The sequence below is a fragment of the Chiloscyllium plagiosum genome, chromosome 15, assembly GCF_004010195.1.
Source record: "Chiloscyllium plagiosum isolate BGI_BamShark_2017 chromosome 15, ASM401019v2, whole genome shotgun sequence".
NCBI lineage: Eukaryota > Metazoa > Chordata > Chondrichthyes > Orectolobiformes > Hemiscylliidae > Chiloscyllium > Chiloscyllium plagiosum.
The window spans coordinates 47,996,954-48,013,582 of NC_057724.1; the positions used below are offsets into that span (position 1 = coordinate 47,996,954).

At 40.3% G+C, this 16,629-nt stretch overlaps 1 protein-coding gene across 2 annotated transcripts in view; it reads left to right on the top strand.

Moving 5' to 3' along the window:
- Positions 1–16,629, top strand: part of smarca1 (SWI/SNF related, matrix associated, actin dependent regulator of chromatin, subfamily a, member 1) — a 113,344-nt gene that overhangs the window by 46,099 nt on the left and 50,616 nt on the right. For both annotated transcript variants that reach the window (XM_043704859.1, XM_043704860.1), the window contains exons 7-8: positions 2,293–2,472; positions 5,215–5,370. In XM_043704859.1, coding sequence (XP_043560794.1) covers positions 2,293–2,472; positions 5,215–5,370 — 336 coding nt within the window. The remainder of the gene's footprint in view (positions 1–2,292; positions 2,473–5,214; positions 5,371–16,629) is intronic.

Consider the following 16,629-nt stretch of genomic DNA (forward strand, 5'->3'; position numbering starts at 1 on the left):
GACTGGGCTTGTATACCCTTGAGTTTAGAAGACTGAGAGGGGATCTGATTGAGACATATAAGATTATTAAAGGATTGGACACTCTGGAGGCAGGAAACATGTTTCCGCTGATGGGTGAGTGCTGAACCAGAGGACACAGCTTAAAAATATGGGGTAGACCATTTAGGACAGAGCTGAGGAGAAACTTCTTCACCCAGAGAGTGGTGTGGAATGCTCTGCCCCAGAGGGCAGTGGAGGCCCCGTCTCTGGATTCATTTAAGAAAGAGTTGGATAGAGCTCTCAAGCATAGTGGAATCAAGGGTTATGGAGATAAGGCAGGAACAGGATACTGATTAAGGATGATCAGCCATGATCATATTGCATGGTGGTGCAGGCTCGAAGGGCAGAATGGCCTACTCCTGCACCTATTGTCTATTGGATGGGATTTATCCTAGGGTTCTCTGGGAAGCCAGGGAGGAGATTACAGAGACTTTGGCTTTGTCTTTATGTCATCATTGTCAACAGGAGTAGTTGCCAGAAGACTGGAGGGTAGCAAATGTTCTTCCCTTGATCAAGAACGGGAGTCGGGACAGCCGTGGTAATTATAGGCCAATGAGCCTTACTTCGGTTGTGGGTAAGGTGTTAGAAAAGGTTATAAGAGATAGGATTTATAATCATCTGGAAAGGAATAATTTGATTAGATCAACACGGTTTTGTGAAGGGTAAGTTGTGCCTCACTAACCTTATTGAGTTACTCGAGAAGGTGACAAAACAGGTAGATGAAGGTAGAGTGGTTAATGTGTATCTGGACTTCAGCAAGGTGTTTGATAAGGTGCCACACAATAGGTTATTGCACAAAATACAGAGTTTCGGGATTGATGGTGATTTAGCAGTTTGGATCAGAAATTGGCAAGCTGAAAGAAGACAGAGGGTGGTGGTTGATGGGAAATATTCATCCTAGAGCTCAGTTTCCAGTGGTGTACCACAAGGATCTGATTTGGGGCCACTGCTGTTGACCGTTTTTATAAATGATCTGGAGGTGGACGTAGAAGGATGGGTTAGTAAGTTTGCAGATGACACTAAGGTAGGCAGAATTCTGGATACTGCCGAAGGATGTTGTGGGTTATAGAGGAACATAGATAAGATGCAGAACTGGTCTGAGAAATGGCAAATGGAGTTTAATGTGGAAAATGTGAGGTAGTTCACTTCGGAAGAATGCAGGGTACAGAGTACTGGACTAATGGTAAAATTCTTGGCAATGTAGATGAACAGAAAGATCTGTGCCCAAGTGTATAAATCCCTGAAAGTTGCCACATAGATTGATAGGGTTGTTAAGAAGGCATATGGCGTGTTTGCATTTATTCATAGGGGAATTGAGTTTCAGAGCCCCGAGGTCATGTTTCAGCTGTACAAGACACTGGTAAGGTCGGAACTGGAGTGTTGCAAACGTTTCGGGTCACCGCATTATAGGAAGGATATGGAAGCTTTGGAAAGGGTTCAGAGGAGGTTTACTAGGATTTTGCCTGGTATGGAGGGAAGGTCTTACATGAAAAGGCTGAGGAAACTGAGGCTGTTTTAGTTGGAGAGAAGAAGATTGAGAGGTTAATCGAGACCTATAAGATAATCAGAGGGTTAGATAGGGTGGACAGTGAGAGCCTTTTTCCTCAGATGGTGAAGGTTAACACAGGGGGACATAGCTTTAAATTGAGGGGTAATAGATTTAGGACATATCAGGGGTAGTTTCTTGACTCAGACAGTAGTAAGGGTTCAAAGTTTGTGAGAAGATTTGTAGCTCGGGTGCTCGTTGTTGTGGTTCTGTTCACCGAGCTGGGAATTTGTGTTGCAGACGTTTCGTCCCATGTCTAGGTGACATCCTCAGCACGTCTGCAACACAAATTCCCAGCTCGGCGAACAGAACCACAACAACAGTAGTAAGGATGTGGAACGGCCTGCCTGCAACAGCAGTAGACTCACCGCCGTTAAGGGCATTTAAGTGGGTATTGGACATACATGTGGATAATAATGGATAATAGATGGGAATCAGATTAATTTCACAGGTCGGCGCAACATTGAGTGCCGAAGGGTCTGTACTGCGCTGTAACATTCTCTGCTCTACGCTCCATGATAGTTTCCTATCTCTCATCATAAAAATGAAGGATTGTCATTTTTTGACTTCTTTACTTTCATGTATTGGATATTTTGCATTGGTTTCAATCTTAAACCTTAGAATTCATTTAGCAAATTGGAATGATTTACTATTTTGAAAATAATTCCATTTCTAAAATTTTACTTCTTTTTATTTTAAAAAAATAGGGTCTTGGTAAGACACTACAGACCATTGCATTGCTGGGCTACCTAAAACATTACAGAAATACACCTGGACCGCACATGGTTTTGGTACCAAAGTCCACGTTACATAATTGGATGAAAGAGTTCAAGCGTTGGGTTCCATCACTTCGTGCAGTTTGTCTTATTGGAGACAAAGATCAAAGGGTAAAGAAATTTATTTTCGGAATATTTCTGAATACGCCCTGTATGTGTATGCTTTTCTATGGGACACCATTTAATATTTATAGGAATCTGTTAAATTCATGATTGCTAAAAATTTCCATCTGTGTGTTCCCCCCGTTCAGTATTCTCCTACTTTTTTGAAGACACTGACTGTCACCTCCAATGCTCTGCTTAAGGAATCATTCTTCATATGTGAAATGAGATGGAGGGTGTTGGCAGTCTTGGGATCATGAAATCATCATTGCTGAGTCAAACTGTCTAATCACCCAATTTTAGCACAGTGACGCTTAACAACAGTATCACTAGATCTGTCAGTATGGAATTTATGGCTGACACATTTTCTGCTCCTGCGCAGATATTGGTAAGAACAATTGTTTCGTTCACACTGATCCCCCTGAGAACAAACTCAGCACAAACCAATATTTGAAATTGAGATCTACTGATCAATGTTGCTCAGACCACCCTTGCCAACTCAATGATTTTGTGTATGCAAGCACAGGTCTACCATATCATAATCATAACCTCTTTTAGTTGAAGAATATGCTTATTACTTATTCACGGCTATTCCCTTGAGAACTGTAGGAGCTTTTCACACTTCTTTGAGTGTTTACAATGATGTTAAATCAAACAGTGTGCTTTTGAATGATATTCAGTGCTTTTGAGCTGATCAGAGTGCTGCTGTTGCATAGAAAAGGTGTTGCTTTGCTCAGAGATCAACATTTGCAGATGAAATAAACTTAGAGGGTGTTGTAAATTGTGAAGGTGATGGTCGTCAATTTCAGCATTAAACTGGATAGGATATTGATGTAATTTATGTAGAGGAATGTGAACTATGTTTTAGAGGAGGTATGAGAATAAATATGCACCAATTGTTAATATTTTAAGATATACAGGATATAAATAGATTCAAGGAAGTATTTGGATACAAATATTTGAAATCTAGTGAGTAAAGCTACATATTTTTAAAGAAAATGGAATGCTCGTTTAACAATTAGGGTTGTAGAGTACAAGCCTAAAGGGATAATGCTAAACTAATACAATTCATTTATTAGGTTGCATTTAAAATATTGAATCATGTTACAGAAAAAAAGGAAGATCAGAGAAAAAGTGCAGAAGTGGGCTTTAGTTACAAGGAAGGAATAAAGAAACTGAGATTCTTTCTTTGGGTTGTCGGAGTAATATACAGAAATCTAAATTGAAAACTGCTAAAATTACAAATAATTTTGACCAGGCAAGGAGGGAAAAAGAAATGTAAGAGGTTCGTAACCAGACAACTCAAATCTAAGATTATCTTCATAAAAAAAACAGAGATTAGGAAAATGTGGAGATGCCATGCTGGTGTTGGACTGGGGTGGCCAACATCAGAACTTATATGATACCAGTTTATAGTCCAACAGGTTTATTTGAAATGACAAGCTTTCGGAGCACTGCCTCTTTGTCAGGTGAAGTGAGGAAATGCATATAGGCACAGAATTTATAGGCAGAGAGATCAATGGGTAGAAAGATCAAAAGATCATACAAATGATGTGAGTGGAGTAATGAACAGTAGGTTTCTGCAGATGATCAAAAAATATCAGACAGTGTGAGTAAAGTGTCAGCAGCTGAATAGTAATTGAGGGGGAGGACCTAGTATCCAGTTAATTGAGGCAGAGAGATAATTAGAAAAAATTTAAAATAAGATGGTCCTGGAGGCAAACCAAATAGGTGGAATAACACGATAGGTATAAGAGTCGCATGTCGAGGGTCTCATCAAAGTAACATATAATCCAAAACTGAACAAACTAATTAAAGTAGAGGTATCATAACAAGTTATCAAGGTGATGGTGTTAAAATAGGACAGTAAGGAAGATTTTACAAATACAGAACAGTATGATGGGTTACATGTAGTGTGACATGAACTCAACATCACAGGAGATTATGATAAATTAAGGTTTGCCAAAAACAAATTGTACAGGATATCAGAAGTGATGAGGGAACTGAATCCATAATGTCTCTTAAGGAGATAATGTATAAATGGAATGAAAAGAGATTTGAAGATTGATAAAGAAAAGGACAGGACAATGGGCTTAAGTTGGAGTGGGCGCCACAGTTCAAAATACCCTTTTCCCTATGCCATAAACTTTGCATAGCACAGAAGATCATGGGTTCAATAGTTCATCTGACCCAGGTTGGCGATGGCTCGTCAGAATGCCGTAGAGCTGCACTCAGTGGTCTTTGTAGAGAGAGAAGAGGCAAAATATCAGCCAGAGTATCTACTCCTCACCTCTGCTCTGGAATACATGTCTGACTGCAGTAATAGAACAGAATTTAATGCCAACACATGCTGCCTTGCATCACGCATGAATAATGATTTTTTTTATTGCAAAGATCTGTTAAGAAGTTGACATTTTCATTACCTCTTAGGACTTTTAATATAAAATTGTGGTAGTCAAGCAGGAAATTGGATAGTAATTTGCAGACTTTTCATGAGATGTCATGGCATGACAAATCACTTGCTTTAAGACTGGCCACTTGAATGAATGACTGCAGGGTGTTGAGTAACTGGAACTGGAACCCATTTCTCAGTACTGTTGAGTGTCTTCAAGAGATGAGAAAATGGAGGGGATCAAACAATCAGCAGTACCTTTCTTAATCTAGAAATATGGTGCCTCTGCACTGAAGGTATGATGAAAGATTTATAACTATGATAATATTTTCATCAAAACTTCTTTGACTTGAAACCAGGCTGCCTTTATTCGAGATATCATGATGCCAGGCGAGTGGGATGTCTGCATTACATCTTACGAAATGGTCATAAAAGAAAAATCTGTTTTCAAAAAGTTTAACTGGAGATACTTGGTCATTGATGAAGCTCATCGAATCAAGAATGAAAAATCCAAGGTAAGAACACTACCTTATGATGCTAATTCCTAAGTGTAAACTTCATCTGAGCAACTAACTGGATAGACAGTGAAATGGAGGGGAGGTCTCCAAGGGAGAGGGGACATTTTTAAATGCAGAAGGGATTTCACTAACATTGCAAGGCTGTGTTGCAAAAAAATAATGAACAGGCTTGTTTGTATCTTTTGTAAAAAAGATTAAGGTGTAACCTAATGGAAATTTTTTAGAGAATTGAAAATGGCAGAAAATGGAAATGGTATAATAATAATTGTAATAGCGTAAAGGAAAATAGGTAGTTGCCACTCAATGGTGAGATTCAAAGGTTGCTATTTAAGGCTTGATTTCAAGAAGACAAAAATGGTTCTCAGTCTTGAGATTCTGGTTTTCTCATTCTTTCTGTATTTTATCACCTTCTGTGCCATTGGTCACACCACAAGGAGGGGAAGGTTCTGCCTTTTAGCCCTAAAACTAATTTATTTGGATTTTGCCAGTAGGCATTCAATGCCAGACCTTAACATAGCCTTGGTAGCAACACAGACAAAAGAGCTGGACTGAACAGGTGAAGTGAGAATGACTGCATTTTCATGAGAGCATCATTTGAAAGATTGTGGCATTAAGGGGCTGACAGTTAAATTGAATTCAGAGTGAAAATCCTTCCCCTGATTACCCACGTTCAAAATACATAAGATGGTAGGTAGATTCACCTCTCCTGCTGCCAACACCCTTGGTTTCTCCTGAAAATTAAATCACAAGAAAGATCCATTTGAAAAAAAGTCATCTCTCTATAGAGGAGAGAGGCATAATCTGTGAAGAGCTGCTCCATTCGGAGATTCTGTTCCTCCCTTGCTCACTTGTCATTCACAGATTGGCTCTCAGAAACTTGTTACTACTTCGGCGACAGAATCTGAGTTTTGACGAGCACCAAAGGTGGGAGGGAAGTGCCTGGTGATTGGAGGAGCTGATAGGCGTTCTTTTAGCAGCAGAGATCTAGGAGGAGGCTGGAAGTATGGGTACTCAGAGGTGAGTATCCATCAGGGCCAAGCCCAATTTTCAGCAAGGAAGAGAGCAGAGATGGAAAAGAAATCAGACCACGAATGAGAGCTCGGAAAATGTTCACAGACACGAGAAGCTACTTTGATATGCTGCAACTGCACCTGCTATTTAATATTGTCTCTGTTTTAAAAAAACATTATGTTGGTAGTACATTTTATCAAACCTCAGGGACTAAATAATTATGTTTGAACTGTTGCATTGAAATGTGTGGTGTCTGGATAGGTATTTTGTTGAATTTTTGATTTTAAAATAGTTGTGTAACTCAAGTGTTGTCAGGGAATGTATGACCTGAGTGATGTCCAAGAGCGGGAAGGACAGTTGGCAGCTACGTTATTCTAGATAAAATCGTCAAATAGCCTGAGAGAGATTGGGCATGCCTTTGATGTTTATGTGAAACATAAAGCCTTTACTGCCTCTTGAGATTTAAAGAATGTTTGGTTCATAAATGTCGCAATATATTGGTACTGTGCAGGGACTCAAACTAAAATGTTACAATGGCTGTTCAAGCCTTCATTAACATTAAACAGTTCAAGATGACATTGCTGAATCTAGACTAAGGGAGCATGTGGTTTTTGATGGTATTTTAGCAAAAAAATTTGGCTGTGCTGAAACAAGGAGTGAATATTGTAAATGGTATATGGTGAGGAAGAGGGTCTGATTACAGTGTATGTGATCCAATTTTGGAAAGATCCTATAGAAGAATTGTTTTTATCAGAGATTATCTAGTGTATATTATTTATAGATTTTAATTTAAATGATTTTATAATTTGTATGTATACCATCTTTTGTATTGTACTGTCTGTTAAGAAGGAAATCCTATGAACATTCAGCAGACTTACAGGTAATGTTACAAGTCCGCATCATTCAGTGAAGGAGGTAGAAAGCTAGAAAAATTTGCTCTTAAAATCAAAAATTATTAGATTAGATTGGATTTCCTACAGTATGGAAACAGGCCTATCGGCCCAACAAGTCCACGCTGACCCTCCGAAGAGTAACTCACCCAGAACCATTTCCCTCTGACTAATGCATCTAACACTGTGGGCAATTTAGCATGGCCAATTCACCTGACCTGCACATCTTTGGACTGTGGGAAGAAACCGGAGCACCCGGAGGAAACCCATACAGACATGGGGAGAATGTGCAAACTCGACACATACAGTCGTCCAAGGTTGGAATCGAACCTGGGACCCTGGCGCTGTGAGGCAGCAGTGTTAACCACTGAAGCACTGTGCTGCCCTTGAGAATTATCCTTGAGAATGTCTCAAAAATAAACTACTTTGACCCCTGGACTGGAGCCACAATCAGTACAAGGTAAGATAATTGTTAGAGATCAATCATTAATGTAAGGCACTACTGTAGGCATTCCTCAGAGCAAAGTCCTAGGCTCAGCCTTTTCAGCTGCTTCACCAATGACCTTTCCTCCATTATAAGGATGGGCCAGGATCCTGGAACTCAGTCATTAATAGCACCGTGGGAATACTTTCACAACATGAGTGATAGCATTAAGGAGATGCATTGCTATGACCCTCTTGAGGATAATTATGGATGGGAAAAAAATGTTGACAACATTCCATAAATGAATAAAAAGAAAATCTCTATAAGGTATTTAATCAATAATAGGCCTGTCTGTCGCACAGACCTCTCAGTGGAGTGTTTTCCAGGGTGTATGTGGTCAAAAGTATAAACTGGTTCTGCAGTTTCTTAACAAAGAATGAATTCCAACTTAAGGTGATCTGATAAGCCATGTTTACCATACTATAAGGTGGAGAAGAAAAGTCCATTGGAGAGTATATATGGTACTACAGATGGATTGTGTACTTTGGACAACTTTGCTATTAAAGGATTTGTGTCACTTTAGAAGAAATGATTCTGTAGCATCAAATGACATTGTGTTTGGTATCTACCATGTACCAAGATGCAGCCAGTCTTTTGGGGATGATGTAGTTTTGTATAATACATTTTTGTTGATGTCTGAAGAGACCAACACATAAGGGGCAAGTACTGTCATAATGGGTGGTTACCAGGTGCTAGATTGTTGTTTTTGGCATTGGCTGTAATGTTCCCTCTCAGCTGCAACTCCAAGGGACCACACTTGCCAATCAACATGCTGTCAGCATTTCCATTGACTTCCAATTTTGGAAGTTGCTGCTGCACGTGGACCTCAGAGGTCCATGTGGATGAAAAAGAAGTAAGAGGGATCATATGTTGGTACACATAGTGGCAAAAATACTAAACAAATTGCTGGATGACAGATGATATTGCTTTGTCCATTTCATTGGCCGGTGTCTCCCAGATGTGAAGAATTGATGTTTCGTTCTCGATGTCAGGTTTGGCGTTTTAGATATCCTACTGGTTTTCTGACTTCAATTATTTTATTATTAAGTTTACTGTCACATGTACTCTCATGAGTACAGTGTGAAGTTTACAAGTCACCACTTACAGTGCCATCTTGGGTAGAAAGGTACTTCGGTACAGAATCTTAGTTACAAAGCAGAAAAGAAGGAAAACAAAGTTTAAAAACTTAAACATTATTGTCCTTCTTACTAAAAAATAGAAAAACAAACAAACACAGTTTACAGTTCAACTCTCCATATGTGCTTTGCCATGTTTGGCTAGCAATCCTTAAAAGGGCTGCACTTCACCCCCCCCGCCCCCCAGTTGGCCACACTGGGCTGCCTGCTGATCTTGTGGATGTCACTACCTTCATCATTGCTGCCAAAAAGATGAAGATGAAAGAGCAAAGAAGAAAGGAAAAGGAGGATGCAGCCAGTCTGTTGCTGGGGATCAGATAGGTTCAGGTGCCAAAAAATACCCATCCTACTGCTCCCACCATCTTGAAATATAGAAAACTGTTGAGGATATGGCGTCTTCAATCCTAAGAGCTATCCCAGTTATATTTGCTTGACGGGTGTTGCTACACTTGGAAATTTTGCCTTTGTAAGGATGGTTGCTTTCATGATTTTGCCCTTCCAGGAGATACTGAGACTACTTCGCAGACAATGAAGCTGCTAGTTGTTGGTCTTCCTTTCCTGATTTCTATAAGCTCTCCATGTTTCACAGCAAGATACGATGCTGAGAACACAGTTGTCATAAATGGAATTTTCCCAGCCCCTGAAATGATGTGGACTATGTGCGAAAATGGACAGAATTGTGAGAGGTCAGTGGTAAAGAGATTCCCGATGTCAAGAGCAAAAAATCCCATCCTCCAACCAAGACAAGATTCTCACTAGTGAACAGTGAGAGGCCTGTTTGCCTGCATTAACGTCCTCATTATCATGTCATGTAACCTCATTGATATGCAGTTTCCCAGTCTTCCACCCATTGGATAGAAACAAGACGGTGACAATTTCGGATGTGGTACTCAGTGGTTAGCTGGTGACTCCTGCTTGCTCCTCGTACACCCAGCTCTCTGTCTTGGATGCTAGGCACCAACATTTCATGGCCCGCCATATTGATAATGACTGTGACTTACCTGCCATCCACCAGGTTCTCCAGGTCCCTGTCGGCAAAGTGAGGTGGCAGTTGCCCTCAGTTCAACATGTCACTTGCCAGAGACTATGCAAGGCAGTTGCAGACTGCAAGTGTTTGACTGGTGTACAGGTAGCACCCAGTGTTGGGAACCCCTGGAGGTCCCAGCAGCAGACAGTACATCCGCCTGTAGCAAGTGGGAGAATTTAACAAGCAATACAGTATAGGGCTGTTGTGTAAGTAATAAGAACTGTTTGGGATGATGGCATGAGAAACCTCCATGAAACTCAACAGAATTGACACTAAATATATGGCTGTTCCTTTACTTTCGCTGGGTCAAAATCCTAAAATTCCTTTCCCAATGACATTGTGGGTCAACCTGCAGCATGGAAATGTAGCGGTTCAAGAAGGCAGCTCAATATCACCTTCCTGAGGGCAGTTAGGAACAGGCAAAAGTGCTGGCCAGCCAGAGATGCTCAGGTCCCATGTCCCACAACTGAATAAAAAATGATATAAACCATTGGCATATTACATTACTAAACTAAAATACTGAACACTTCATAAACTCCTCCTTTACACACAGAGAGATGAACTAGTTCGGAAAATAGCTATTGGCAGAGGTAGAATAATCTGGAAAGCCAGTTCTTTGCATTCCCAGTTTCGATGTTGACATGATTTTTCTTCGACTAGTCAGTCATTCAGTTGCCTTTCTCTGGAAGATTTCACTAGTTTTTAAAAAGTAAGAGTGACTGAGTTTTCTCCAACTGCTGCAGGATGGATAACTTGCTTTCTTGAAGTTTGAACTGAGTCTTTTTATTGCAGAGCACAGGAAGCTTCTGCTGGGCGGGAAAATAGCACACTCTTCTCTGTCTTTCTTTCTCTGTGTTTTTGTCTCCCAGCAGTCAGTACCAAATTCCTTACTGCGAAATTATGCAGCCATCCTGGTCAATCCCTGATTTCTAAACGACAATTCTTCTTACACTCCACGATTCTTAAAGGCAGAACATTAAAAAAATAATTGTCGTAACAGGAGAGACATAAATTGACCAGTTTTCAAAGAATGACTGTTCCTTTAAATCCAGCTGCTTTATACATGAGTTTTAGCAGAACATTTGCAGTTCCGATCCATGCATCAAATTCATTATGATACAACATTGCAAATGTATTTGGTTACAGACTAGGGAAAAAAAAATGTCCTTGAGGACTGGAGGGTAGCTGATGTCCCCCTGTACAAGAAGGGTAGTAGGGATATTCCTGCTACTACAGACCAGTGAGCCTGACGTCGGTGGTGGGGAAGTTGCTGGAGAGGGTACTAAAAGATAGGATCTATTTATATTTAGAAAAGAATGAGCTTCTCAGTGACAGGCGGGAGAGATCGTGCCTTATCAACAATAGAGTTCTTCGAGGAAGTGACCAAGTTGTTAAGTGAAGGAAGGGCTGTTGATGTTGTATATATGGACTTTAGTAAGGAATTTGATAAGGTTCCCCATTGTAGACTAATGGAGAAAGTGAAGTCACATGGTGTGCAGGGTGTTCTAGCTAGGTGGATAAAAAACTGGTTGAGCAACAGGAGACAGAGTGGTTGTTGAAGGGAGTATCTCGAAATGGAGAAAGGTGACCAGTGATGTTCCACAGGGGTCCATATTGGGGCCACTGTTGTTTGTAATATACGTAAATTATCTAGAAGAGGGCACTGTTGGTATGATCAGCAAGTTTGCAGATGACACAAAGATTGGTGAAGTGGCAGAAAGCATAAGGGACTGTCAGAGAATACAGGAGGAGACAGATAGACTGGAGAGTTGGGCGGAAAAGTGGCAGATGGCTTTCAATCCAGACAAATGTGAGGTGATGCATTTAGACAAGTCTAATTCTAGAGTGAATTATACAATGAATGGAAGAGCCTTGGGAAAAGTTGATGGCCAGAGAGATCTGGGAGTGCAGGTCCATTGTACCCTGAAAGAAGGCATATGGTATGCTTGCCTTCATTGGACTGGGTATTGAGTATAAGAACTGGCAAGTCATGTTAAAATTGTACAAGACATTGGTTCGGCCACATTTAGAATATTGTGTACAGTTCTGGTTGCCACATTACCAAAAGGATGTGGACACTTTGGAGAGGGTGCAGAGAAGGTTAACGAGGATGTTGCCTGGTATGGAAGGTGCTAGCTATGAAGAGAGGTTGAGTAGTTTAGGTTTATTTTCACTAGAGAAAAGGAGATTGAGGGGGATCTGATTGAGGTTTACAAAATCAGGAAGAGTATAGAGAGGGTGGATAGAGACAAGCTTTTTCCCAGGATGAAGGATTCAATAACCAGAGATCATGCTTTCAAGGTGAGAGGTGGAAAGTTTAAGGGGGATACATGCGGCAAGTACTTCACACAGATAATGGTGGGCGTTTGGAACGCGTTGCCAGCAGAGGTGGTAGAGGCAGGCACGGTAGATTCATTTAAGATGCGTCTGGACAGATGCATGAGTAGGTGGGGAGCAGATGCTTAGGAATTGACTGAGGTTTAGACAGTACATTTGGATCGGCTCAGACTTGAAGGGCCTGTTCCTGGGCTGTAAATTTTATTTGTTCTCTTTGTGCTTTTAAACAATGCTCTGCGATTGGTTCACTTTGTGGCTGATTTTTAAAAGTTCAGTAGTGGAATGTTTCAAATTGCCTCTGTTTTATTTGTGGGAATCTTGGATGTAATAGACCAATTCCCCTGAATGTGGTGAGAGGGCAGTGCAAAAGGATCAGTCTGGAAATTGCAGTGAAGTAACTTGCCAGTTTAAAGTGCTACAGGAGAAAAAAAAAGATTTGGATTTGCAAGATATTAATACGGTTTTCTGTAATATCGGTAAATTCGTAGAAAAGAAATTAACCTTAGAGTTAATTATAGAGTTTAGTTTAGTTCTTTACGTTGCAATCGTAATATTTCAAGCAAAGAGGGAAGGGCAGCATAATGGCTCAGTGGTCAGCACCACTGCCTCAGCGCCAGGGGCCCAGGTTTGATTCCAGCCTTTGGTGACTGTCTGTGTGGAGTTTGCATGTTCTCCCCATATCTGTGCGGGTTTCCATTGGCTTCCTCCCACAGTCCAAAGATGCGCAGATCAGTTGGTTTGGCCATGCTAAATTGTCCGTAGTATCCAGGATGTGCAGGTTAGGTGGATTAGCCATCCCATATGGGAAATATGGGTTTACGAGGCTTGGCCTGTGTGGGCTACTCTAGGGGTCATTGCAGACCCAAAAGGCCGAATGCCCTCTTTTTGCACTGTAAGGATTCTGTGATTCTATTCTATGATTCTAAAAGGATGGCTGTTGTAAATGCTTAACTTCATTGGTTAATTTGCTCTGATTTTCAAAGTAAATTTTCTTGATAACTCTCATTTTAAATAGACTCTGATGCAATGTTGTACTGAGCTCAAATATTGCTTTTGTAATTGCTTCGTTCAGTAGCTGATATGAAACTGAGACGTTTTTTTCCATTATGTCCCCGAACATGACAAAAATTTAACTTACTCTCAAAGCAAGGGCAGATACATTCAAATGAACGGGAATTGGGACTCAACCGTGGAAGTGATTTCTGAAAAGAAATAAAATTATCTCGAGAACAGAAGTCTGTCGTCAGACCGGCTTAAATCTTTTTGGACTGTGTTGGTAATGTGCTTGTGCTATAGCTTAATATCACCCATTTCTTTCATAAATGGGACACCTGTTGCTGATTGTCGACAATGATGATAAAGGCAAGACTAGGGAAGTAGAGTTGAGAGATTTAAGTTAGGAAGCAAGAGCAACGATTTTTTTTAACGCAGGCTATAGAATGTACTTGAAGGGTTAGGAATTAATTGTAAAATATGCCAACATTTGCAAATAGTTACAAAGATAGTTGGAGAAATGGGAAGTAAAAGGATATGGGTAAAAGGCAGGTACATGTGATTAAGATTATTGATCATGTGGAAAATAAACACCAACACACACATGGCTGTGTGTTAGCTGTGGCCCATTTGCAACCTTGCTTCTGAGTCAGAGATTATCATTTCCTGTATCACTGCACAACTTGATTACAAAATGCGAGCTGATTCGCCAGCACAAGAGGACTGCTACACTATTAAAGGTACCTTCTTTTGGATACGATGTTAAACTGAAGCACTGTCAGCCCTATCAAGTTGACCTAAAATATTGCAAACAATAATTACTGTTATGCATAAATCAAAACGAAATGATGGTGTAATTATGATGGCAATGTAAATGCTGAACCCTGTGAAGGAACATCAAGAAGACATAGCTTAGGTTGAGAGAAAAAGGAGGCAAGAGACTGATATGATTTTGTCAAGAAAATGATCTAATAGTAACAAACACCATCAATAAGCAAGCACTGCAGAATTCACCAGATCCTAAGGTAACCCATGACTGTTTCCACCTCAAAGGACAAGGGCAGCAGATACATGGGAACACGACCACCTGCAAGTTCCCCTCCAAGCTACTGTGAGATATTGCGTTATAGATATCTTTACTAACTGACTCACCAGCTCACTGTATTCATTAATAACGTATTCCCATTCATTAATTCATTCATCATACTTTACTAATCCGTTGTTTACTATAACACATTTTCATTAATTCATTCATAAAACAGCATTCTTGTAGTGCATTTTACTATTGCAAAGACTAAATTAAAACTCCCTTCCAAACCATTACGGCTTCTTCACACCTTCAATCCTTATCAAACCTATTTACATCAAAACCTACCCCTGAATAAATATTAAAGACTACTCAGAAACAATACCTTCCCCACACCGTGTCTAGACCACCCACCTGAAATTATGGAAAAATTATAATATTAATCAGTTCTTACCAACCATCTCTCAGGACCTGAATAGATTACAGAACATCAAACAGTTTCCCTAACTAGTAAATGCAATAAACAAGGCCACTCTCCCCTTTACTGTCAAAACAATGCTTCTGTGAAATTGCATGAATGAATGAAACTCACTCCGACAAATAGGAAACAAATCTCAAGACCCAGCTGCAATAATCCGTTTAATATCCTTGATTCTTTTATTAAGTACACGTATAATTTCTAATTTATTCAGAGCACATAGGTCTCGTACTTTTACTAATATTTACCAACTTAAAAGCTAAAAGGACTAATACCTCTCAAGTAAGCAAGGAAACCGGACAGACATTCTTAATCCCATCAGAAGTAACAGCCAGCACTTAGCAAATGTTGAAACAATCTCTTGCATACAATCTTTTGTGTATGATAGATAAAACTATATAGAACCATAGTGATAGAATTTTAATATTTGCAAGAACTGTGTATCAAGAAGCTGCTGTAAGAACTGTACTTCAGGATTCGATCGCCACCTCAAGCTGTGCTACTACAGTTGCTGAATAAAGATGTTGATTTTGCCACTCACCGATTTCATTTGTTATTTGAACATGTTCCAACACCACTCACCCTCCTGACTTGGAAATATATCATCATTCCTTCACTGTTGTTGGCTCAAAATCCTGGAATTCCCTCCCAAAGGGAATTGTGGGTCAACCTAAAGCCCGTGGACTGCAGCATTTCAAGAAAGCAGTGCCCCACTACCTTCTCAAGGGTAACGAGGGAAAGGGCAATAAAAATGCTGACCAAACAGCAATGCCCACGTCCCACTCGTGAGTGGAAAAAAAACAAAGAATGTACATTTGGAGAATTCCAGGTTATGGGCACAGAGATTAAATAGATTGTGTGATGTGTAACAATGTTATAGGAACAGTGTAAGGGTATTCACATATTTCAGGTGCAAATTTCAATTCAGATCACAGTCTTGTTGTGGGAAAAATTAACACGAAATTGAAAATGCCAAGAAAAATAAACATATGTGACCATTTTGACACTGATATGGTGAAAGATGAGAACATCAGAGAGATATTCGGCTTTAAAGTTTAAAAAAAAGACTGTCTTAGGAATGAGAAAACTGAACAAACCTGAAACTTAACAACATGCTGCGGAAGAATGGAAAAAAAAAGGAATGAATGACATAAGTTTCTAGTGACGATGATAGAAATGGGGAAGAAAAGCTACATTTGACTTTGAGGAAATTGGGGGAAAAATATTGAATGCATGTACAGTCAGTTCTTCTGTAATGCGATGGTTGCATTCTTGTGCAACCCTGTGTTATAGAAATATTGTGCTTAAAGTATTGGTGATATAATTGCGTTACAGCTAACACATGTTTTAAAAGTTTGCGTTGTAGAAACAGCGCCCCCAGTTTGTCAATCGCATTATGGCGAATTTGTGTTAATGAAACATGCGTTCGAGCAGAACGACCTGTATGGAGACTAAAGAGAGTTGATTGGTCTAACAAGATTCTGGATCAGTGGTGCTGGGAGAGCACAGCAATTCAGGCAGCATCCGAGGACAGGCAAAATCAACGTTTCGGGCAAAAGCCCTTCATCAGGAATAAAGGCAGAGAGCCTGAAGCGTGGAGAGATAAGCTAGAGGAGGGTGGGGGTGAGGATAGAGTAGCATAGAGTACAATAGGTCAGTGGGGGAGGAGATGAAGGTGATAGGTCAGGTAGGAGAGGGTGGAGTGGATAGTTGGAATGGAGCTGGGCAGGTCGGACACGTCCGGACAAGTCAAGGGGACAGTGTTGAACTGGAGGTTAGAAAGTAGGATGAGGTGGGGGAAGGGGAAATGAGGAAGCTGTTGAAGTCCACATTGATGCCCTGGGGTTGAAGTGTTCCGAGGCGGAAGATGAGG